This window comes from Halichoerus grypus, chromosome 1 (genome assembly GCF_964656455.1).
Source record: "Halichoerus grypus chromosome 1, mHalGry1.hap1.1, whole genome shotgun sequence".
Taxonomy (NCBI): Eukaryota; Metazoa; Chordata; class Mammalia; order Carnivora; family Phocidae; genus Halichoerus; species Halichoerus grypus.
This window is the reverse complement of record NC_135712.1, coordinates 47,916,534-47,940,591: the sequence shown is the minus strand read 5'-3', so window position 1 is coordinate 47,940,591 and position 24,058 is coordinate 47,916,534. Positions and strand designations below refer to the sequence as shown.

At 38.3% G+C, this 24,058-nt stretch overlaps 1 protein-coding gene across 1 annotated transcript in view; it reads left to right on the top strand.

Annotated features, from left to right (window-relative positions):
• ABI3BP (ABI family member 3 binding protein) overlaps positions 1-24,058 on the top strand; it is a 240,959-nt gene that overhangs the window by 56,125 nt on the left and 160,776 nt on the right. Inside the window, 1 exon segment of the mRNA XM_078063925.1 lies at positions 5,856-6,035. Within this exon segment, the coding sequence (XP_077920051.1) occupies positions 5,856-6,035 (180 nt within the window).

Genomic DNA, 24,058 nt, shown 5'->3' with positions numbered 1-24,058 from the left:
TTATAATGTCTAATTGTTTTTAATTGATGGAAACATTTAATCTTTATTCTCCTTAAAATATTTAACTAAAACTCCCATGCTCTTTCTGCTATGGAAAGTTTCCACTCATATCACTGGCTTTCAGTTTGTTGCTGTTTTTGATAAGAAAAGCCATGCTATAGAGTACAGACAACACATTTCTATTTAAGGATCAGAAAGAACTGAAGATTCTTGTATAATTGGCTTTGGCCACTCCCTTCATACTGTGGCTGCCACAGGAAAATTAATGAATCTCCATATGATTATTTTTCCCCTTCTAACACATTTCCTTGGATCATGGTACCAGGACAGGGAGTCCTTTGCTGTTATATGATCTCTTTTTGGCTCTCTAAGAATTAAAGCATATGTTAAATTATTGCCAAGTCCTATGTTAAAATTATGGTTTGTATAACTTAACATCACAGTTCAATTAAATATAATTTATGCCATCAAACATGGTTTTTGGAAGCTTTTGAATGCGTTGTCAGACAGTAACTGCCCTGCTTAATATATAAACTGAAGATGTGACCATAAAGGCATCGGAATATTTTCCACCTGCAATCTATTGTGTAAGAGGAATAAAGAATACATTTGAAACTTTGAACTGTCAGTTCTGGGAAGATAATAATGCCTAAAAAGGACTTGCTGATTTTATATATGTATCATTTGTTGAATGTGAATAATAATATTAGGTACTATTAAAACTAATCTCACCAGTTGCTGTAATGGCAAGAGGATTGAATGACCTTCCATCAGAGGAAAGCCTTTCATCTCTGAGAAAGGCATACTACTCAGTGATGAGGAAGGTCCTGCCCATGCTAAGTGGCATGATCTCATGCCAGACAAGAGATTCAACCATGTTGAATTACATAAGTAATTTGTCTTGTTTTGTTGCTGAGTCCTACCTTATTGTATGGGTTAGCTGTAATGTGTTTATCCCTTTAACTATTGATGGACATTTGGGCTATTTCCAGTTTGGTGCTGTTTTGAGTATCTGCATACAAGTCTTAGCATGGCATTATTTTCCATGTTTTCTCAAAAAATACCTAGGAATGAAACTGATAGTTTATTTGGTAGCTGTCCAACAGTTTTCACAAATGGTCACACCACTTAACATTTACATTAAAAGTGTATGAGGGCTCCAATTATTTCAAACCCTGCCTAATACTTGTTATTGACAGTCTTTTAATTTTATCCATTCTTGGGTATGTGGTATCTTACTGTGATTTTAACTTGCATTTCCCTGAAGACTAATGGTGTTGACCAAGAGTTGGTAAACTATGACCTGGTGGACAAATCCAGCCAACTGCCAATTTTTACAAGTACAGTTGACCCTCGAGCAATATGGGTTTAAACTGCACTGGTCCACTTATACACAGATTTTTTTTTTGATACATACAGTACTGTAAATGTATTTTCTCTTCCTTATGATTTTTTTTTTTTTTAAAGATTTTATTTATTTATTTGACAGAGAGAGACACAGTGAGAGAGGGAACAGAAGCAGGGGGAGTAGGAGAGGGAGAAGCAGGCTTCCCGTCGAGCAGGGAGCCTGATGCGGGGCTCGATCCCAGGACCCTGGGATCATGACCTAAGCCGAAGGCAGACGCTTAACGACTGAGCCACCCAGGCGCCCCGCTTCCTTATGATTTTCTTAACATTTTCTTTTCTCTAGCTAACTTTATTGTAAGAATACAAATATAGAATACATATCACAGACAAAATACGTGTTAATTGACTGTTTGTGTTATCAGTAAAGCTTCCAGTCAGTAGTAGGCTATAAGTAGTTAAGTTTTGGGGAGTCAAAAGTTATATGCAGACTTTTGTCTGTATGGTGGGTCAATGCCCCAACCCCCATATTGTTCAAGGGTCAACTATATAGTTTTATTGAAACACAGACATGTGATTTAATGCTACAAGACATGTATTTACTTTTAAAAATTAAAAGAGGATTAATTCTAATTTGATTTTGAAAGGCTTTTTTTTCTTTTAGTATTTCACAGCACCCTTTTGAACTATTTAGAGACACCCTAGGATGTTGCAAAAAGAGGATTAGAAACAACTGTCCTAGATCCAAAGTTCTACTTTACCAATGTGCAATCTTTTTCTCAGCCATAATGGTGGTGTTTTCCTGGAACGTTCACATTTTTTATTTTGTCTCACTCTTGATTGGCCTAGGCTTTATTTCTCACAAGACACAATAAAATGTTTTTCTAGTACTTTTATTACTCTGTACTCCTGGGCTTTTCTGGGCAACATATCTGCCATTTTGCTTATAAATGTTTTCCTAGTTAAGCTCATATCATGCTATATTATTTTTCTATTAACTCTACCTTATGGCATTCACCAGAGGTTTTCATGCTAACATTGAAAGAGAACTGTCATCACATGACTAGTGTTCCAAACCATTAAACTAGAATTACTCAGGATGAAGAATAACTTATCAAAGATTAAAAATTATTATAGGATGCATGGAGATATACCCTAAAATATCAGGAGAATTGTCCAGGAGTGTAAAATTGAATACTAGCCCAAACATTCATTTGAAGGAATGCTTAACAAACTTAATCAGATTGAAAGGGCAAAAATTGCTTAACCTTTTTGCTGAGCACTGAAAAGACCAATGGTGTAGTGATTGAGTGGGTGAAGGGGTGTAGAGAAGACAAACATAAGATAGAGGGAATCCATACTGGGTGACAATGTGAGCATAGGTGAAAGTGCACTGCAGAATGTGAGAAGATTATACTGGCCAAAAAGAAATAAGACATGTTGAGAAGTAATAAAGGAAGAAGTAATGCGTGCCAGGATAATGAAGGGACTTGAATTTCGAGCTTCAAATAAGCAATTGGGATGATAGTCTTAAAATATTAAGTTTGTGATGCTGCTTTGAGGTATGATTTGTCTGTGTGCATCTTTCTGTCTTTTTCAAGACTTTTAAAAGTTTAGCTCCAGAAAGTAGTATGAATTAGAATTTTGGAGAAAGTAGGTCAGCTAGATGCCAATTCATTCAAAAAGTTACATGATCTTGATGTATTTGCTGACATAAATCATGAGCGAAAGGGAAAAAGACTGGAGTCATGAAAATTCCCATGTGGAGGAAATGAGAACACTTCCACTTTTGTTGGTCAGTAATTCTGTTTACAGCCTTCCTTTTCCTCACTTGGTGCCACGATCCTTTCCACTTTCCAAGTGGAAGAGTAATGTGGTACATCAGGCCAAAATCTATGAGCAAAGGTCTAATGTGATGATGCTGTGACTCTTGGCTCTTAGTTAAACATGAGTGCAGCCTAAGTACACCAAGATTCCTTATTCTCTGCTTCCCAACAAGGGGTTGGAAACAGGCCAGCTGTGTTTTAATTTACTCTGGGACCTAATAACATTCGAAGGTAGTGGAATGACTCTAGGGTTAATCTAGGCACCTAACTAAGAAGGGAAAAATTGGCTTGGACAAAATCTATGTTATAGCTGAAGTATAAATCCCCTCATCAAGAGCTAATGAAATTGGGACAAAACATTAGCAGTTAGCATCAATTTGAGCATTATGGTCTGGGGGGTTGGCCACTCCTTACTCTATTAGCTAATGATGACGTTCTCAATAAAAACAGAGCAGGAGGGCGCCTGGGTGGCTCAGTTGGTTAAGCATCTGCCTTCAGCTCAGGTCATGATCCCGGGGTCCTGGGATGGAGCCCCACGTTGGGCTCCTTGCTTAGCAGGGAACCTGCTTCTCACTCTCCCTCCGCCTGCCGCTCCCCATGCTTGTGTGCACGTGCACGCTCTTTCTCTATCAGATATAAATAAAATCTTTAAAAATTTTTTTTGAAAAATAAATAAAAACAGAGCAAGAAGTTCAGCTTGGTGTGAACTGAGATCCAGTTTTGACCTTGCACTTAACTTGCAGAGTGACAGAGAGAACTGGCTGCCCTCAATTTCATTGTTTGTGATAGGAGAGAATTGCACTAGGTGAGCTAGACTAGATGAATCTTCCCTGGACTTGGATAAACCACCTAATATCTCTGGATTTCAATTTTGCCAGAAATGTAGGAATAGCAATTTGAGAATCTAGAAGTTTATGGAAATTTCATCAAATTCTTGGAAGTATAAAGAACTATGTACATATCTGGAAATAGTAGTACTGGCAGCTGAGGTAAGACAGTGGTTCCCACAACTTGGTATCCAAGAAGGGGCTATCTGTACTTTTTCAAAGGGATTGGAATCCTTTTATGTAGCTATATTAAGGCAGGCCAGGCTGATTTTGACTGGAATAGTATAAATTTATTGTGATGACTTGGGGAAGCCATGCTGTTCAGAGGTACTGACTGGTATTAATGCAATATAAATCTTTGAATCATGAGAAATCAAATGTGGATTACTAAATTAATAAATGCCATCTTTCCAATGGGTAAAATATTCTAAAAATATTAAATCTCTGTAGAATAAAGAAAGAAAATAATTGAGATCTACAATCTCGTATCTAAAACTCTTGGGGCCAGACATGTTTTAGAATTCAGAAAATCTTTGGATTTTAGAAATGTGCTAGGTTGTCTAGACCTCCTCAGTGGAGGCTTGGCTAGCACCCCTTAATTAAACATGTTAATATTCCTACAATTAAACATGTGAATAATTACACAGACTATTCAGTGAGATTTGAGAAATACTTAGTGGCCTCATATGGTTCAGATTGGGTTTTGTTGCCAAATTAGTTTAATATGAATTCACAAAAAATCTTACAAAGCCGTTTTGGATTTCTGTCTTGTGGCTAAAAGGTTATGGATGGCCTTCATTAAGTAACCAATTATTGAGCAATTACTATGCGCCAGCTTTTAGACAGTGCCATTTGCATTAATCTTTGTAAACGACCCATCAAAGTGGACATTGTTATCCAGTATTCATAATTTACAAATCAAGAAATTCAGGGTCAAGTACGTTCAGTGAGTAGCCAGAGGCCCCACTGATAATTAAGTTACAGAGCTGGCATTTGAACTCCGCTCCTTCTGGTCCCAAAGACAAAAGACAATGTTGTTTACTCACTGCTTGGTCAAGACTTCTGGTTAGGGTGATAATCTGCCCCTGTGGCCTACATAGTTAAAAAAAAAAAAAAAAAGCCTTGAAAATTTAAGTTTTCTCTCCTCATTCTGCACAATCTCTCTGGGAAAGTTCATCCAATGATTATTTAGAAACTGATGATGTCCAGATGGATCTGTGTTCTAGCCCTGAGTATCACATTTGATTATTCAGCCTCCTGTGGGTCATCTCCATGTAGTTGTCTCATTGACCCTGCGGGCCCCAAATAGACCTAAAGATCTTTCTCCTCCATTTATCAACTCTCTCAGAACTCCCTATTCTCCCTAAGCTGACCCCCCCAACCCGTGTCCCTTTGTTTCCAACTCTACATATCAATTTCTGTCTTTTGGGGATATAGCTGGAGGGCAGCATTGATGAGGCTGGGGTTTTCAAAGTGCAGTAATTAAGTTTACTAATAAGAAATTTCAGATCCTTTGAACATTCCCAGACAGTATATATCCAATGAAGGTTTTGACTATTGGATAACCAAAATAGCCTTAAATCCCATCTACCTACTCAATAATAAATTACCAAATATTAAGCCCTAAGATTTTACTTTGTGTTCTGTACTGCTTTCTGTGTTATTTAGTTTGGGTTTTTGGATCTCAAAATTACCCGTGCTTTAGCAGTTTGGGTGTATGTGTTGGAATATTGAGTAGCTAAGTAGATAGCATGCTTTCTAATAACAATGCCTCTAGCAACTAACCTTTGCCCCGAATTTGCCCTGGGATGCTGAAGTGGTAAAATAACAGCCCTGTATTTTGTGTTCCCATCTTTAGGTAAAAGGCCAAGCCTGAAAGTCCACATCAATACCACAAGCGACTCCATCCTCTTGAAGTTCCTACGTCCAAATCCAAATGTAAAACTAGAAGGTTTTCTCCTGGGATATGGCAGCAACTTGTCACCAAACCAGTACTTCCCTCTTCCAGCGGAAGGGAAATTCACGGAGGCTGTGGTCGGTAAGATGTTTGGGTTTCAGGCGTGGGAAGAAGAGAGGTAACAGGTAATGGGTACCGCGTGAACTATAAATCTTGAAGGCAAGCACACTTTCTTCTACATCTCAGCCAAACCAAATGCCAAAGTTACAAATCATTTACATAATTGTTGTAACCTAGATAGCGCAGTGCTTTGTGTGGAAACAATACAGAATGCAAACTCGCGTGTACCACAGAGATAATCACCTTCATTGCTGTTATCCTTACAATCCTTGACCAGAGAACTTAAATTGCCAAAGGAAAAGTAAGTTAAAGTGCCTGGTTTAGATCTCTGTAACATAGCCTGTTTATTTGGATTACTTTTTCTCCATTTTTTTTTTTTTTAAGATGTTATTTATTTATTTGACAGAGAGAGAGAGACAGCGAGAGAGGGAATACAAGCAGGGGGAGTAGGAAAGGGAGAAGCAGGCTTCCTGCCAAGCAGGGAGTCCGATGCAGGGCTCGATCCCAGCACCCTGGGATCATGACCTGAGCCGAAGGCAGACTTAACTGACTGAACCACCCAGGTGCCCATCCTTGTTCTGTCTTTACATTCTTCTGGTGGAAAATAACAACTTCATGAGAAGCTACCTTTAAAAAAGAAAATAAAATATATTACATTTTTTAAAATTTAAAAAGATTAAAAAATTAAAAGCTTTTGCAGGTATGATAAAATTTTACATTTCTTTGGAAATGGTTTTAATCCCATTAACAATGTAATTTGAGGATGTAGGCATCTTTAAGCCTTGTTCAGAAAAATTATTTGCAAAAATAAAACCTTTTTTTTAAAAGGATAATATTTTTGAAAAGGGGATCATCTATTATGAATGCCTTCAAAGGCTTTCTGATGTCTCAGATGAGATTTGTATTTTGCTGCACTGCTAGGATTATTGCTGAAGAGCCTTTCCATGAAGTTGCCATGTTTAACCCTGTCACTTGCACTATCGTAGATCAGATCCAGCATTCATGCATATAAGCAGGGAACATTTGAAGAGAAATATATTTTGTCCTGCAGCCCCTTGCTCCTCATAGAGAAGTCTGTTGTACTCTAAAATGAGACAGGAGAGTAACATTATTAATTAAACATCTAGACTAGATTTTACCTAAGATAATTGTTTTAAAACAAACACATTACAGTTTGTTGCCAAAAAAAATTTGAGAATTACGCACTTTTGACCAATGTTACAACACCAACCCTAACCATGTAAACCAAAGAATTTGAAATTTTGCAAATATTCCCCCACCACATTCACTCTTTACTACAAAAAGTGCCTGGAAGCTATATACTCACCCCATACACAAACAGAGGCAGGTCCACTGCTCCTTTATTTATTGAGCATCAGAGGTAATATTTTATTTATGATAGTTTTTCCCCTTGGTTATTTCGATTGAGAATTTGGTCAATTGTAAACTTCCTTTCCATCAGAGGTGAAAAGTGTTCAATCTTAAAGGGCAAGAAGTCAGATTGCTAGTGAAAAATGTGTGCAAAAAAGGAAAGAAAAATTCTGGTATAAATATACCAAGGTTTCAGTAGCTCAGTGATGAGGGATAATCAGATGGACCCAGCATACTTTTATTTACTTACTGTTGTTGTCATCCTTTAAATTTTTTTATTATGGAAAGTTCAAACATCTAAGGAGAGAAAATATTACAATGACCCTCATGTTTCATCATGCAACTTGAAAACAGATCACTGTTTTGCTGATCCTGTTCCATGTATTCTTCATACACATAATTTTTTATTACAGGATTTTAAAGCATAACTGGATACTGTGTTTTTAAGTCTGTGAACACTTCAGTATGCATCTCTAACAGATGAGAAATATTTTGAGTAATGCCATGCCTTTATCTCGTTATAATAATAATCTTACCATATCATTTGATACCTAGTCCATATTTAAATTTCTCTGCTGATCTTAAAAATGCCTTTTTCGAGTTGTTTCTTTTTTGCATCAGGATCCGAACAAGGTATCCATGTTACATTTGGTTGTTATGTCTCAAGTCTCTTTTGTCCTATAACAATTCTCTCTTTCCTCCCTTCTTAAATGTCACTGATTTGCTGGAATACTTGGCTCATACATCCTGGTCCACATTCTGCATTTGACTGGTTGCTTCCATTCTGTAATTTTTAACTGGTTCCTCTCCGTCCTGTATTACCCATAAAAAAATACGTCGATTTGGAAGCTGTGCTAAATTTGGATACAGCTTATTGGGTGAAAGAATATAGATGGCACTATTATTTCCTAACAACTCACGAAAAGAGACACATAAATGGCTAATGTCATGCTCAGTGATGTTAAGACTGTTTGGTGTGTTTAGGTGATCTCAGTCAGATCCCTCCATGATAAAATTCACCATCAAATTATCACTTAATAGCTTTCGCATCTATTGCTGATTATTGCCCAGATCCATTGCTGATTATTTCTCAGATCCATTATTTTATACAGGGCTTCTAAAATGGTAATTTTTATATTCTAGATACATTCTAGACACAGTCTAGATATAATCTAATTCTATGATTCTGCCTTTTTTAGCTGAAATTCTACAATAAAGAGTTTATTTTTTTTAATTTTCCTTATATAGAATTTTAGGAAGGTTGGGATAAATTCTCATTGTAATAAATTGGTGCTCTGATAGTCTCCAGTGGTGACCTATAATATTGTTTTATGATCAATAAGAGTGCATTGATTTTTACATATCTAATGAGGTTTAATCAATATTTCATGTACCCAACCCTTATGATTCTTCTCACTGCCTAGCCTGCATAGTGTTGGCTGTTTACCTTGGTTCACTATTAAACTGAATGTCTTGAAGTCAGGGTTTATGCTATTCTTTGGTTATTCATAGCAAAATGATTTACATTGAGTAAATAGGCAGTAAGTAATTGTGGCGCTGAACTGAATGGACTCAAGTCTGTGTAGAATATTTTGGCCGGAGGAGGCCAGGAGAGATTGTCTCGTCTAGGCCCTTGTCATCAGGCAAGTATATAGCTAAGCCATCCAGCGTAGATAAAATACATCACTGTGTATCTTAAAGTTATCTCTAGGGACAGAGATTCCAAAACTTCTCCTGGAAGGCTATTCCAAGTAGACTTTTAAAAACTCTTACCTCATCCTTTAGATAAATGTGTTCTTTTTATAATTTCCTTTCTCTTCTAGTAGTCCAGTGGAAGAGAAAAAAAAAAAAATCCTCTCACATCTTTCCTTTTCCATCCTTCTTTATGCCAAAGAATCTGTGTGTTTCTACTTTTTTTTACTTCAAAATGGACTTGCATTTCCAAGTTAAATTATTCTTTGGTTGCTTTAGTTTATTATTCATAGTCTTTCTTAATGACTGCTTTATATTAATTGCTCTTAATTGATTAAGCAGCTATTAATTTTTGATTGTTGCTATAACAAATTACCATGAATTTGGTGGCTTAAAACATCACAGATTTATTATCTTACAGTTCTGTATGTCAGAGGCCCAACCGGCTCTCTCTGGGCGAACATCAAGGTGTGGGCAGGGTTACATACTCTCCCGGAGGCTCTGAGGGAAAAATCTGTTTCCTTGCTTTTTGCAGCTTCTAGAGGCTGCCACATTCCCCTTCCACATTCAAGCCAACAAGAGTGAGTCAAGTGTTTCTCATTCCACATCGTTCTGAATTCATCTTCTGCCTCCCCCTTCTACTTCAAAAGATCCTCGTGACTATATTGAGCCCAGCTGGATAATCCAGGATGCTCTCCCTATTTTAAGATCAGCTGATTAGCGACCGTATTTATATTTGTAACTTTAATTCTCCTTTGTCATAGTACCAAACATATTTATAGGTTCTGGGGATTAGGATTTGAGCTATCTTTGAGGAACCATTATACTGAGTGTCACAAACTATACACTTGAAATTTGTGTCTCAATTCTCTCTCCCACCAGTTTACCAGTATGATCTCAAGTCTCAATTCTGCTCATCTGTAAAATAGCAATAATGTCTATTTTTCACAGATGTGCTGTGGGTGCATTTGTCAATTCATGATTATCAAGTGATGAGTTGAAATCCCTTGAGTGCAAGCTACTCTACAATAGCAAAGAATTATTCCTTTTTGAAAAAAATCATCACTTAAAGCCTCTCCTCTTACTTTCTTCTGTAATAAGATAGTAGTTGTTCAGTTGCACTAAGCTAGACCCAGACAAACTTATTTTCATTTTCTAAACAATATTAAGTGCCACATTGTGACACATTTCACCTGTATGATATGTTTAAAAGATTTCCACCATTGAAATGAGAAGCTGTTGATCATTCAGAAATATTCAAGTTAGCATTTAGTGACTGGTGGACTAAAACTTTCTTCCTGAGTAATTACTTGTATTTCTGTATTTATTTTAATATTGGTCTATCTATTGAAAGAGGCATTTTCAAAAGTTACATACTGGTCTTACATATAAAACTGAAAAAAATATTCCCTCTTGCTATTTTGGAAAATATGATTCATATAGAACTTCTGCAAAAAATTTATTTCAGCAATATCTTCTAAAATTTTAGATTAATTGGAGCAGTAGAAAAAGTACTATTATCCCAGGTGACTATGAATAATTATTAATGGCCATGAGAGTCTTGCAATGATGTGATAAAACATGATTCATATTTAGTAGATCTAGATTCCTATATCCTTTTTTTAAACCCATACCATGAATGTCCTCATTTCTGGTTTGCACATCCAGCCATTGCTTTGTTACTTTTAAATTGAGCTGTTGGTAATTTTGCAAATGTCCAATAAAGTAAAACATGAGAATTTTCTGACTTTGAATCTTTATAGACTCACACTTTATGATGTTCACTTGACATCTAAAAAGACTTTAATCAGTATCACATGGGCAGGAAAGAGTTTTATTCCATCAATTATGTAGTGCAAGTTAAGGAGTTATTTCAGTATTCTTACTGCAAGAAAAGCTTGAATTGAAAATAAATCCTATAGTTATCACTACCACAAAATCTGACTAAAGAATTAGTCTTCCAACCAGGTGTTAGGACTCAACGGGATTTAAGAGGGCAAATTTCTTGTCTTGTTCTCACAACTGCTAACTCTCACAGTCACTGCTCTAATAGGGCGAGCTCCTCGCCCGAAGCCAGGGGTCTCTCGGCCACTCTCCTGAGTCACCATCTTGCTGCTGGTTCCTTAGAGTGATTTCTGAGCTTGCTAGCAGGAGGACACAGTACTAACTGCTCTGTAGATGGCCTGCACTGGAAGGAGCCTGGCCCAGAATGCTAACATGTTCGTTCTAGGACAGATTCACCTCTACCCAGAGAAGCAGCATGATGTGGGGAAAGAGTATGTATGTACTTTTGAGCCAGACAGACCTGGGTTCAAATTCAATACAACTAATGGCAGAAATTTTTGGGTAAGTCATGTAACTTCTCTGCTTCATTTCTTTCATGTAAAATACAGAATAATCTTTCAGGAGGGTTGTGAAGATTATGAATAAAATCTAATTAAACCCTAGTACAGAGTAGTAGGTTTTATAAATTTTGTCAGTTGCTTTTATAACATGCTGAGTGGTCTTGGATAATTTATCTAACCTTTCTGAGTTTTGTCTCAATTGCTAATAACAAATGGGGCTCAATCACCACTAAAGTTCTGGTTTGCTCTAAGATTTAGTGCTAGGTTGAAAACCTTGGTCTAAGTGCGGGTCCTGTGGTTTTGTTTTCTGTTTTGTTTTATTTGGGGGCAGGGGGCAGGCAGGAAAATTGTAGAGGTATAATGTTTTAACAAAGCTGTCAGTAACTAAAAAGATGTTACCAAACTCATCTCTTTATCGTACCTAATAAATGTTTCCTTAGAAGGGACAATTCCCAACATAAAGAAACTAAAGAAGCGGCAAAATTTTAAGACTATGACACAGTACCCTCAATACACACACTTCTCTCCCATAGTCATGATCATCTTTTAATCATTAAGGGGAATTTCCTGTTTTGTGTCCTTTGGGGAATTGAGTCTTCACGTGACTCATAGAATTCCATAGCTGTGGCCTCTAAAGGAGAATGAGATGAATCCTGAAAAGATAGAGCTGAAAGGATTTTTCATCACTAAATTTCACTTTTCCACTGTCTTAATCTAGTGAAGCAATTTCTAACAAGAGCATGGTAAGAATTTTGACCTATTCTATTAAACATAGATAAAAATAAAAGCATGACACTGTTTCAGTTACTAAACTGATGGTAATTTTATCTCAGCAAGTTTGGGTCAAAATTTAATCATCAGTTTCTTAATCTGAAATTTCTCACTTTTATACCATGGGGAAAATCGATTCTAAAAATTTGAATAAAGTTATTTATAATGATCCAGAACAATATATATTGTATGTCTAAAATGCAATTTATATTCCCGTAGATTACGAATATCCCCTACAAGATTGTGTTTTTTTTTAAATTTAGATATAATTGACAAATTAGGTTCAGGTGTAAAACATAATGATTTGGTATTGTATATACTGAGCAATTATCACAAGAAGTCTAGTTAACATCTGTCACCATATATACTTACAAAAATTTTTTTTCTTGTGATGAAGATTTTTAAGATCTCAATCAACAACTTTCAAATATGCAGTACATTATTATTAACTATAGTCACCATGCTGTACATTGTATTCCCATGACTTGTTTATTTTATAACTGGAAGTTTGTTGTACCTTTTGACCCCTTTCACTCACTTGGTCTCCCTTTGTGCCCCCAGCCACCACCAATCTGTTCTCTATATCTATGAACTTGGTTTTGTTTTCGTTTGAGATATATCTAAACTTATAAATGAGATCATACAGTGTTTGTTTTTTCTGTGTGACTTACTTCACTTCACATAATGCCTTCAAGGTCCATCCACATTGTTGGAAATGGCAAAATTTCATTCTTTTTTATGGCTGGAAAATATTCTTACGAGAGAGTGTGTGTGTATCCATCCACTGATGGACACTTAGACTGTTGCCATGTTTTAGATGCTGTAAAGAATGCTGCAGTGAGTGTGGGGATGCATAGATCTTTTTGAGTTAGTGTTTTCATTTTCTTCAGATGAATACCCAGAAGTGGAATTGCTGGATCATATGGTAGTTCTATTTTTAATGTTTTGAGGAACCTCCATCCTATTTTCCACAGTGACTGCACCAATTTACATTCTCACCAGTGGTGCACGAGGGTTCCTTTTTCTCCATATCCTCACCAATACTTGTTACTTCTCGCTTTTTTGATGCTAGCCATTCTGACTGGTGTGAGGTAATCTCTCATTATAGTTTGGATTTGCATTTGCCTCCTGATTGGTGATGCTGAGCATCTAATCATGTGTCCGTTGGCCTTCTGTTTATCTTTTTTTGAAAAATACCCGTTGATGTCCTCTGCCATTTTTAATTGGCTTGTCTGTTTTTGCTGCTGCATTAGGAGCTTTTTATATATTTTGGTTATTAACCTCTTATCAGATACATGACTTACCAATATTTTCTCCCATTTAGTAGGTTGCCCTTTCATTTTGTTGATGGTTTCCTTTGTTTTTAGTTTGAGGTAGTCCATTTGTTTACTTTTGTTTTTGTTGCCTTTGCTTTGGGCATCAAATCCAAAAAATCATTGCCAAGACAAAGGTCATAGAGCTTACTGCCTATATTTACTTCTAGGAGTTTTATGGTTTCAGGGCTTATGTTCAAGTCTTTAATCCATTTGAGTTAATTTTTGTGAGATAGTGGTCAAATTTCATTCTTTTTTGCATGTGGTTCTCCAGTTTTCTCCACACCACTTATTGAAGAGGTTATCCCTTCTCCATTATGTATTCTTCACTCCTTTGTCATAAATTAATTGACTGTGTATGTGTGAGTTTATTTTGGGGTTGTGATGCTGTTCCACTGATTTATATGTGTGTTTATGCCAATACCATACTGTTTGGCTTACTATAGCTTTGTAATGTAGTTTGAAATAAGTGTGCATGATACCTCTAGCTTTGTTCTTCTTTCTCAAGATTGTTTTAGCTATTTGGGGTCTTCTGTGGTTCCACACAAATTTTACAATTGTTCTACCCCATACACGTTTTACCCTTAGTTTTTACATTTGTATAGAAAGCAAGAGGAAATGCATAATTTTTTTCTTTCAGCATTGCAAACTTTTGAATTTCAATGGTTTTCTTCAGTAGCTTTTTCATAAAAATGTCTAAGCCTGCTCTACTCATTTTTATGGAAGTGGGATGAAATGTAAGGTAATGGAGATTGCCATTTATTACACTGAAGAGTAAATATATCACCTTAATGACAAAAAGAAATGAATTTTTATTGTAAGTGTCCCAAGGAAGGTGGTGGTGGATTCACCGAAAAAAAATAGCTGGAAGTGGACGTTGGAAATAATTGAAGAATTATAGAGGGAATTAATTAGCTTGACAAGTCGTGAAAGAGGAGCAGGATAAACTAAAGGCAGGAAAAGATGAAGTGGCCGCCATGGCAACCAGCTCAGTCCCTCTCTCCGTTGACCGAATACTCAAGGATTAATGATCTTTAACAAGAGGGTGTGAGGGGAGACAGCAAGATAGCAGCAAGCAATGAATACAAGGCAGTCCCCAAATGTACATCGGGGATGCTAATTATGCCAGAGTAGTCTTATTCACTTTTACACGTAAGGAAATGGATCTCCAAGAGTTTTAAGTAAACTTTCTGAAGTTCCTTACTCAGCTAGTAAGTGGCAGGTCCAAGGTTTGAACCCAGGAAGTCTGGCTCTAGAAACTGAGCTCTGAAACACTCTACTGTCTCTAAAACTTTGGGCACTTTATCTGTTCTTCTACAATAGACAGTTCATAAGCCCCTGATATGTTGCTTCTATAATGTCTTTCCAAACAAATAGGGAAAAAAGGCCATATGTTCTGGAAGGAGCCATCGGCTACCTAATGAATTAAGTTAAATAAGTTAAATGAGTTAAAATACGTAAAGCACCTACTGTGTCCTTAAAACTTGTTTTCCCCCACCTGTTCCACCACCATCACCATCTCTATTTGTTATGAGCTCCCTGTCTGTTAAGCCCTACCTCCTCTGCTCCCCACTTGGCCACTTCTGGCCAAGGCAGTCAACAATTATGTCCCTCTCTATGTATATCCTAAAGGCTGAGTATTTTCTTTTACCATCATTCTTAATAAATGGCTATTTGTTTTTATTTTTGTGGGTCTTGTGTTCTCCTATGCTCTATCCAGATAGAAAACCCCTAGGAGTTAAGGACACCCTAGAGGGTTTCCGTTTTTACCTCCAGTGTTGTCACAGTGAATAAAGGAACGAATGGCAGAGAGGCAAGGGAGAGAGACCCAGGAAGTCAGAAGCAGTGGTAGGTCACATTTAAGATGGATTTTCCTCTTTTGTTTAGAATTGTTTTCAGAATGACCTCTTAATTCCTTCTCTGGAAATCGTTTTCCCATTTGGGGAGCATTTGGCTTTGAATCTTCAAGATTAATCCAAAATTTTCATTAAAAAAATAGGAATCTCACAATCACTTGATTTTCTTCCGAGGTGCAAAATTTAGCAGAGCTTAAGTAAGCTTCAAAAGAGATTTTTAAAGAAATTGGCCTAGCAGGTATCAATTTCTTAATAAATGATTATGCCATTATTTAAATAATCTGCCATGAGTTGACACCAGAAAGGCCTGGTTTCATAATAGATGACCATCTCACCATGTTCTGATACAGATAACATCTTTTCAAAGTTCTATTTTTCTCTTGGATTCAACTATAATGTTTTCATGGTCTTCCTGACCTCACCAAACAATAGATAAACTGTTTCAAAGTTTATCTTCTCTTGGAAATAAAATAAATTTATAATCTTTCAATATAAAACATGACAATTTTTTTTCATATGTATTGCACAGCTCACTGAGACCAAAATCTAACTTTAAAAAAATTCATTCCTAATTATATTGAAAGGGGTTCCCCAACATAGTTTATGGCCCTTTGGTCATGGACCAAAACAAAAGTATACTCTATTCCAGATTTGTTGCCAGAGGCTTGCTGTTAAAATACCTTAAAAGGAAAGACAGCTGCTAGTAGAAGGATTAATTGGAGGATTATGTGGGAATAGATATACAAGATCATATGTAGACTTCAAAATTTCCTTTACTTTTAGGAATACATCTCACAATTAAGGAATACAATCAAATCCCAGTCTCCTAATGGCCCACTTATTTCCTTACAAGTTTTCCTTTCCCTGGGCATTTAATGCCTGGCACTTAAGGATCATACTTGAAGTGTTATGTCGTGCAGGCCAGCGTTTGGTTATGTTGTTTTGGATTGTTCCCTGTTTTTGTTTGTTTTGTTTTGTCTTCATTTGTGTCCTCTCTGACCAGCTACATAGTGAAGTCCTCGGGGCCAGAGCTGAGTCTTACCTTCCCTCACGTACTCCACAATCAGCGTCAATAGATCTCTGGGTATAGGAGCTGGCTACCCAGAGTTTGATTGGAGGTTTGCTGGAGAGTCTTCCAGTCAACAAAATAAAACCTCTCTATTTGTCCAGAGTGGTAATCTCTGGGAGAAAAAAAAAAAGAAAGTATCCAACTGGGTTAATGCATTGGCCCTACCCTATTTATTAGGCACAGCTTTAGCTTACACCTGTTGTTCTGACACAATTAATACTCCTCTCCTTTCTCTCAAGTGTCCCAGTTCAGTTAAAAATTATATGCTTAATATATACTTGAGAGAAAGCCTTGAATTCTTAGCATGGACCCCAAGTCTTTCACCATCTGATTCCAAGCTGGTAGCCTCGCCTTTTCTCCTGCAACTGGGGACACTCCTCAATGAGAAAAGAGGAAGAAAATCAAGAAGAGGTTCACTACAGGTTTGGCTCTGTGAATTCCATTCAGAAGGCTGGGCGCAGAGAGGTTGCTCATCAAATGCCAGAGTAGGCTTTCTCACCAACCTGTCTACTGATGATTTAATGTTGTTGAGCACCTATAATGTGCGGGGCCAAGGGCTTCACAGAGGTTACATCCTCACAGCTACCGTGGGAAGCACAAGTTATTAAAATCCTCATCTTCCCAATGAAGACAGTAAATCCCAGAGGAGCTGAGAAATCTCTAAGTGGCAGCCTGGCTCCAGAGCCTGTGCCCTTATTTGACCACCATGCCGTCACACTTTCCCCATGGCACGTGAGTATTGTGTCCTTTGAACCCTATGTGAAAACCCCTCTTGTGGGGATTATTCTTGACCCGTCCCCCTACGTGGTGATGTGATGTCGACTAAAGCGTTTAAGAAGAAAGAAACAACCCTGCTTGATTTGAAGGCTTTGGCTTTCTACCTGATAGCTAATGTGACCTAGCTTTTATTATTTAAATGAAAACTATCCAAACGAAGTCCTGATTTTTTCATAGTACTTCCTGTAGAGATAATAACGGAGTGATAAACTCACTGGAAAATGTGCGCACTACAGTCTCCCCTTCAAAAGCAAGCCCTTGCCAAACCTTAGACCGATTCGCAGACAACACCCCACACTGAATTTCTCTGTGGGGTGCACATACAAAACACAGGCAAGGGAAAAAACCACAGGCAATAAAGTCAACAATTTTAATGTCTAACAGGTCTGCTAAACTAGAAAAGGATGTGGACTGGCTGTGGGGGCAAGTGGGTAAGAGAAATAGTTTATTAAGTATTTGTTTCCAGTGTCTGGGAGATAATTTGTCAGAGCTGGAAAGTAAGGCAGGGTTATCTTGGGATAGTGGCTGAATGAGATGCTCCAGACTGGATGCCAGGACCACGGGAAATTAAGAGCGACCTGGTACATCACAGTTGGGGTCAGTATGTGGGGATAGTTGGGGGCAGGTCAGGGCTGACTTTGTGGGCATGTGACCAGTGCACTCAGAAGGGCCCTGCATTAGAAGTTGAATGCTTTGCTGTTGTGCTTTCTTTGTGAGGTCAGATGAGCCAGAGGTGTATGTACCGAGGGCTTGGTGCCTGGGCTCCTGTGTGCCCATCTCCCAGCCCCTCCTCTGGTTTGGTTCGAAGCCTGGTCCCCTCCTGCTCCTGCTGCTAGGCCTTCCTCCCCACCCAGACTCAGGGACTACTGCTGCCCTTTGCCTTCAGGAGAGACTTGGGGGTGAATGCAGGGAGGTTTTGGCGTGCACACCCCCTTGGTGACGTCCGGCAGGACGTGGCTGCAGCAGTCCTTGCATGAGCTGGCACTGCCTTGTGCATTCATGGGGCTCTTCGGCAGGTGCAAGCCCCTCTCCTACCCCTGTTCAGATACACAGTCTGTCTCAGTTCAGAGATTGCAATCCTGTGGCATCCGTGGGTTGGGGTGGCAGGCCTGTGGGAAGGGGAGATTGACTTTTCAGCTCTGGGGGGTGAGGTCAGGAGTAATGGGCTTCAATCCTGCTGCTGACCCTGATGGGAGAGGGTTCCATGCAGTCAAGCTTCTGGAGAAGGGAGAGTCTGCACTCACCCGCAGGTGCAACATTAAATAGACAATACATACTGTGACAAGTTGAGACAGAGACTGTGGAAGAAGGAAAATGTTTTATACTTTGTCCTTAATGTCACTTTACCCCTAGCTTATAAAAATAGGGGTTTCATCTTCTGATTATTATTATTTGCATTAACTGGGCCTGCAGAGAATGTAGCTGGCACTGACTGACGTGTGTGTTTTCCACACATCGCCTGCCTGATCCTCACTGTAATTAAAACTCTCAGAAAACGTTTCCAGCAATGTCTTCTTCCATGGAATGTGCCTTTGAAATGTTATTCTGGAAGAGATGCATTTTTCCTACAAGACTGTTTCAGTAAGCTGTGAGGAGTGCAGGACTGTAGCGGAGTGTCTGGGAGTACACATTATTGTGTTTAGGAAAAGGCCTCTTTCAAGTCCACCCCTTCCTTCCCTACATCCTCCCTTCCAACCACAGCTTCATTCTCTTTTCCCACCATGCTCTGAGCACTACTCTCATAAGGGGCTGCTTCTCCTTTCTGCCATCAAACAAGTCTGAACGACAGCTCCTGGAGCAAACACCCCAATGGAAGCTGTCAGCTCCCTTCAGAACGAATCTTTGACTGAACATTCTAGAATCCCGCCGGTGGAGGCTGTTCCTAGTCCTTTTTGCATTAGCAGTTGTGCTGTGGTGCCATTTGGCCCTTACCGTTGTCCTAGCCTGTTTGGGGGGTAGAGCCTGAGGGTAGCCAGACCTCTGAGACCCAGGGGCATAGCAGAACGTCCTGTCAAAGTGGGGATTGGTTCAGTATTCAACTGATTTTGTAATGGAAATAATTACTGAACAGTGCAGGATTTGCTTTAAAATTTGCTTTAAATTTTTCAGGTGAAAGAAGGATAATTCTTACATACAAACCACATATTAATTATAAGCAAAAACTTCAAAGAAAATAGTTCTACAGATAGGTTTATCAAAGAGTAATTCAGTGATTACGGTTTACTAGCTTTAAAAAAAAAAGATGATTTGCTTTTGCTATATCCCAAACTTCTAATCATGTTTTCCTTTCTTCTTGAAAAGCCTCCGTTCCTCCATCTTTACTCTCACCCCAGTCTATAAAGGCATGGGGGAACATACTCATTATTCTTTCAGAAAACATTTGTTGTGTAATTACTGTTTCCATGTTTAAAAGTACAGAAATGAACAAAACATGGACTGAGTCTGGGCCAGATTCAGTGTCATGCTCAGCCTACTACATCATCCACAGGGGCTTAGAAACACCCTAAAAGAGGGCTTTTAGTAATTTGTGATGATTCATAATTCTATAGACTTTCATTTTTATGTGCAACTAAGGGCAAAGTGTTACTAATCTCACTGATTCATTAAAAATTACTAAATTTTTGTTTTTTTTAAAGATTTTATTTATTTATTTGACAGAGAGAGAGATAGTGAGAGCAGGAACACAAGCAGGGGGAGTGGGAGAGGGAGAAGCAGGCTTCCTGCCGAGCAGGGAGCCTGATGTGGGACTCGATCCCAGGACCCTGGGATCATAAACTTTTATATTCGTAGTTAAATTAGTAAATTTCGTGCACTCCTGACATGACTTTTAACTACTCTGTCTTCTATTTGGACTTCTGGCTGCCATGAAGCTTTGCAAAACCATGAGTTTGCACGTACCTAAGCAGACATTGCTCTTTCCCCAATTTTCTAGAAAAATGCCCCATCAGTGTTTTTCCGGAAGGGACACCGAACTTTCTGAAAGGGTATCAGTGATGTTCCTGAGTTGGTAGAGTCTATCAATTGCTGCTTTTCTAATTTTTTAATATGTCATTACTTTAGGGTCCCTTGATGGTATTTTGTGGTGAAGTTTTTTTTTTGTTGATACTACCCTCTGGAGGGATGCATTAACCATACTTGAGCTTCTCCTTTTCTAATAACTTGGCTTCAGAATGGATGTGGACTGCAGTTCAAATATGAATCCTTTACACCTCATTGCCGAAACGGATTCGGTGGAGTGGTATCCATGTGTTATTATTATTATCATTTTATCACTGGAAGGTGAGAATGGGTGGAGCAGGTCGGGAGTACGGTTGGTTATCCCACTGAAATTTAGAAGTAATGATGAGTGGCCTTTCAAGAAATGAGTAGACAATTAGCATTTACTGTCTTCTTATATTCCAACTCCCTGCCAGGTTGTACACCTCTCTTTCTCGGTGAGGCTCCCCTTCATGACCAGCCCGCCAGGGACAGTGTCTGCAGGTTTAGGCAAAGACAGCTAAGGTAGGACTGCAGAGCCCAGGGCCCTGGCTGGAGCTCTGTTTGCATATCCCCTCCACTGGCCACATTCCTGGAGATTCTTTTTTTCAGAACTGACTGAGGGGTAAGTGGAACTCTCTGCCTGGGCTTCAAACACAAGGAGGCTTTTCAAGGGGATTTTTCAAACAGACATGACTCAGTGTTAGTGTTGATGAAATAAGGCACAGGAGCTGTCTGCCAAATGCTAAAAGCTAAAGGGAGTACTTAATTTGGAGTGTGCCCATTCAGGACAGATTATAGCCAGGTGTGGCATGTGGACACTTGCGGATGCAAAGGAGGGTTGATAATATTTATGCATGGATACTTCCCTGGCCATAGTTTTCTTTTGTTTTAGGTTTTGTCGGTAATTTTATTCTTAATTTATTAGTAGTCTTATGATGTGCTACATTGACATCTCATAAAAATGGTTACCTTATTTTATCAAATTCTAAAACATCTTTAACTGTAAATCACACCACTCTTTCATATAAAACTAAAAAACAATAAAACTGTTGATTAATAACACTGCTTTTGCATACCCTAGTGCTTTTATTTTATATTTATTGAAACAACTTCCTTGGCCTCGTTGATACATAATGATACATAATATGAAAATATTATCTATTTTTTGTAAAGAGATACGCTTTTTTTTTTAGTAAACTCTGTTAGAATAGCTTTAGGTTTACAGAAAAGTTGCTCATATTGTATAGACAATTTCTATATACTTTACATTCAACTTCTATTCTTAACATATTATGTTAATATTGTACATTTGTCACAACTAATGAACCAATATTGATATGTTATTAACTGAAGTTAAACTGTACTTTATTTGATTTCCTTAGTTTTTACTTAAGATCCTTTTTCTCGTCCTGGATTCCATGCAGGATACTACGTTATATTTTATCATGTCTCCTTTGGCTCTGGTGGACAGTGTCCGTTTTCTCGACTTTCCTTATTTTTGGTGAAAGGTACTGGTTAGATATTTTGTAGAATGTCCTTCAATTCAGTTTTATCTGATGTTTTTCTCATGGTTAGACTGGGGCTGGGAGCTTGAGCAAGGAAAATATTACTTAAAAAAAATTTAAAAGTAGAATAAACAACCAAAGAAAAAAAAAGTTCAGCAACTGCTAAATATTCTTCACCTTGAGAGCCTGAACCTTCTCTTCCACCTTTGACTCTGATTCTCAATAGCCTTGTTTTCCCACACTACACCACTTACTGGGCCAGCAAGAATGCTAGTGACGCAGCAGCTTTGAAACCCTTCTCTACTGGGTTTTCTTCCAAGATCACTGACCCTCTTCAGCCAATTTTGAAACTGTCATTTTCTTGACCTTCCCAAGAAAGGTCTCTGGTAATGACAGCAAGGTCACAACTGCCCCTGAACGATGTAAGATACCAACGATCGTAGGATGCATTTGAGAAATCTTAAAAGCTGGGTAATGGTATGTCTTAGAGCCATTGAAATAGGGTACTCTGAATTTTTAATATATCATTTCTCCTAAAACAGTTTTATTCTCAATATTGTTTGATTATCATTTGGGATTCAGATAAGACTATATTGCTTTTATGTCTCCAAATCAAATTAAAACTAGTAAACTCTCACCTGCTACATTAGGAGGAAATCAGATTTATTCTCTTAAGGACTCTCTTTTCTCCCCAGTCTTGCAAACCCCGAAGAGCTGGTGGAGTTCATTTGGAAGCCCATCCAACTTCTGCACATAGTGGAAGAGCCCGGGGCTCCATTCCATTCACAGCCCTTCCCCCTGCCTGCCCCAAGACCCTGGTTTTCTGTTCCTCTGCCCTCTCTGATCAGGTGCCTACTGGCCAAAATCCCAGCGAGGACAGCACAGCTGCTCAGAGGAAGCCCCTTGTGTGAACAGGGCTCTAGCTCAGTGCCCAATGTTCTCCTTGCTGGGTTTCTAGGGCCCACGTTGTACATCCCAGAAGCCTTTCTATAGCTCCAGTTACCTCCAGAGAGCAAGAGATTTCAGCCTCTTCCACAGGGGAGACCCAGAGGCAGCCATCTCTCCCCCTCTCTGGGGGTGAACCAAAGATTAAGCATCACTGTTCTTTTCAGATGTCCAAATAACAGGAGGGATAATTCTACCTATTTGACCTTTTTTTTTTTTTTTTTTTTTTTTTTAACCACAGAAATCTAGTTACTGACAAAGGATGCTTATGGACTGTCTTTAACAGACTCAGAGTCACCTCTACATTCATTTTCATCTTGAATCCCTTCTCTGAACCTTGAAGGATGTCTGAGACGATGTTCGTTTTCCCTGACCCAGACCCTTAGAGCCCTGTCATGTTAACCCTTCAGTGCCTGGCCCCTCTCCTGCCAGAGTAAAGCCTGCACATTGGTCTGTATGTATTTAGTAGAGGATATATGCTTTGCTTTATGTCACTGAACTAGAATGAGACATGAGCAGGGGCACTGTGTTAACATGAATTCACTCACAGTGACTTGCAAATGGCTGCTTTTGTGATCCTCCCCGAGAACAAGTAAAAATAGGCTTGCAGAGGACAGCCATACTCAGTAAAGCAAGGAGGTACCTCAAAAAGGGAAATGGACATAGAAACTTAAATCTGGGTCTTTGTGAGCAAGTTTGTTCTAACTTGCAATTCTGGTAAGCTGGTCTTGTGTGTAAATATTCCAGTAATGCTTCAAACCCACCACCTCATTTTAGTCCCCAAAAGAACACCTGCTATAGTTGGTTATATTACTCTTGTTTGTTTTCCTAATCTGTGGTCTCAGATACTCAACAGAAAAGCTGAAGCAGGTTACAAAATAGAATCCTAGGGTAACATTTTTAAAAATAAATTAATAAAAGGGAAAGAAAAATGAGGGTTGAATGTTATTACAAGCCAGGAAGAGCTAGTCAACAGGAATGTATGTGTAGGGTGCTATACGTTACAGAAAGTTGGGTAAGATGTCTTAAGATCTATTTTATCACATTAAGGAAAGACTCCATTGACTCCTCATTTATCACTTAAGAATTAGTGTTGAATTTAGTCAAATGACTTTTAGTACCCGTTGAAATAGGCTTATTTTTTTTTCTTTTTATGATACATTTCTGGAATAAACTACATTTGGCCATAATATATTATTGTATTATATGCTGCCAGATTCTGCATACCAATAAATTTTCTAGGATTTTTTGCATTGATGTGAGTATTGTGAAGGAAAATGTATTCAGTGGCATTTGTTAAAGATGGTTGGGAAGACTTTATTTAAGGGTGGGGACTATTGCAATAGGCGTAGGGACCACTACAGTGGGATCTTGCAGTGTGGGAGAGAGATTGAACTTCACTCTGAATACAACAAGGAAAA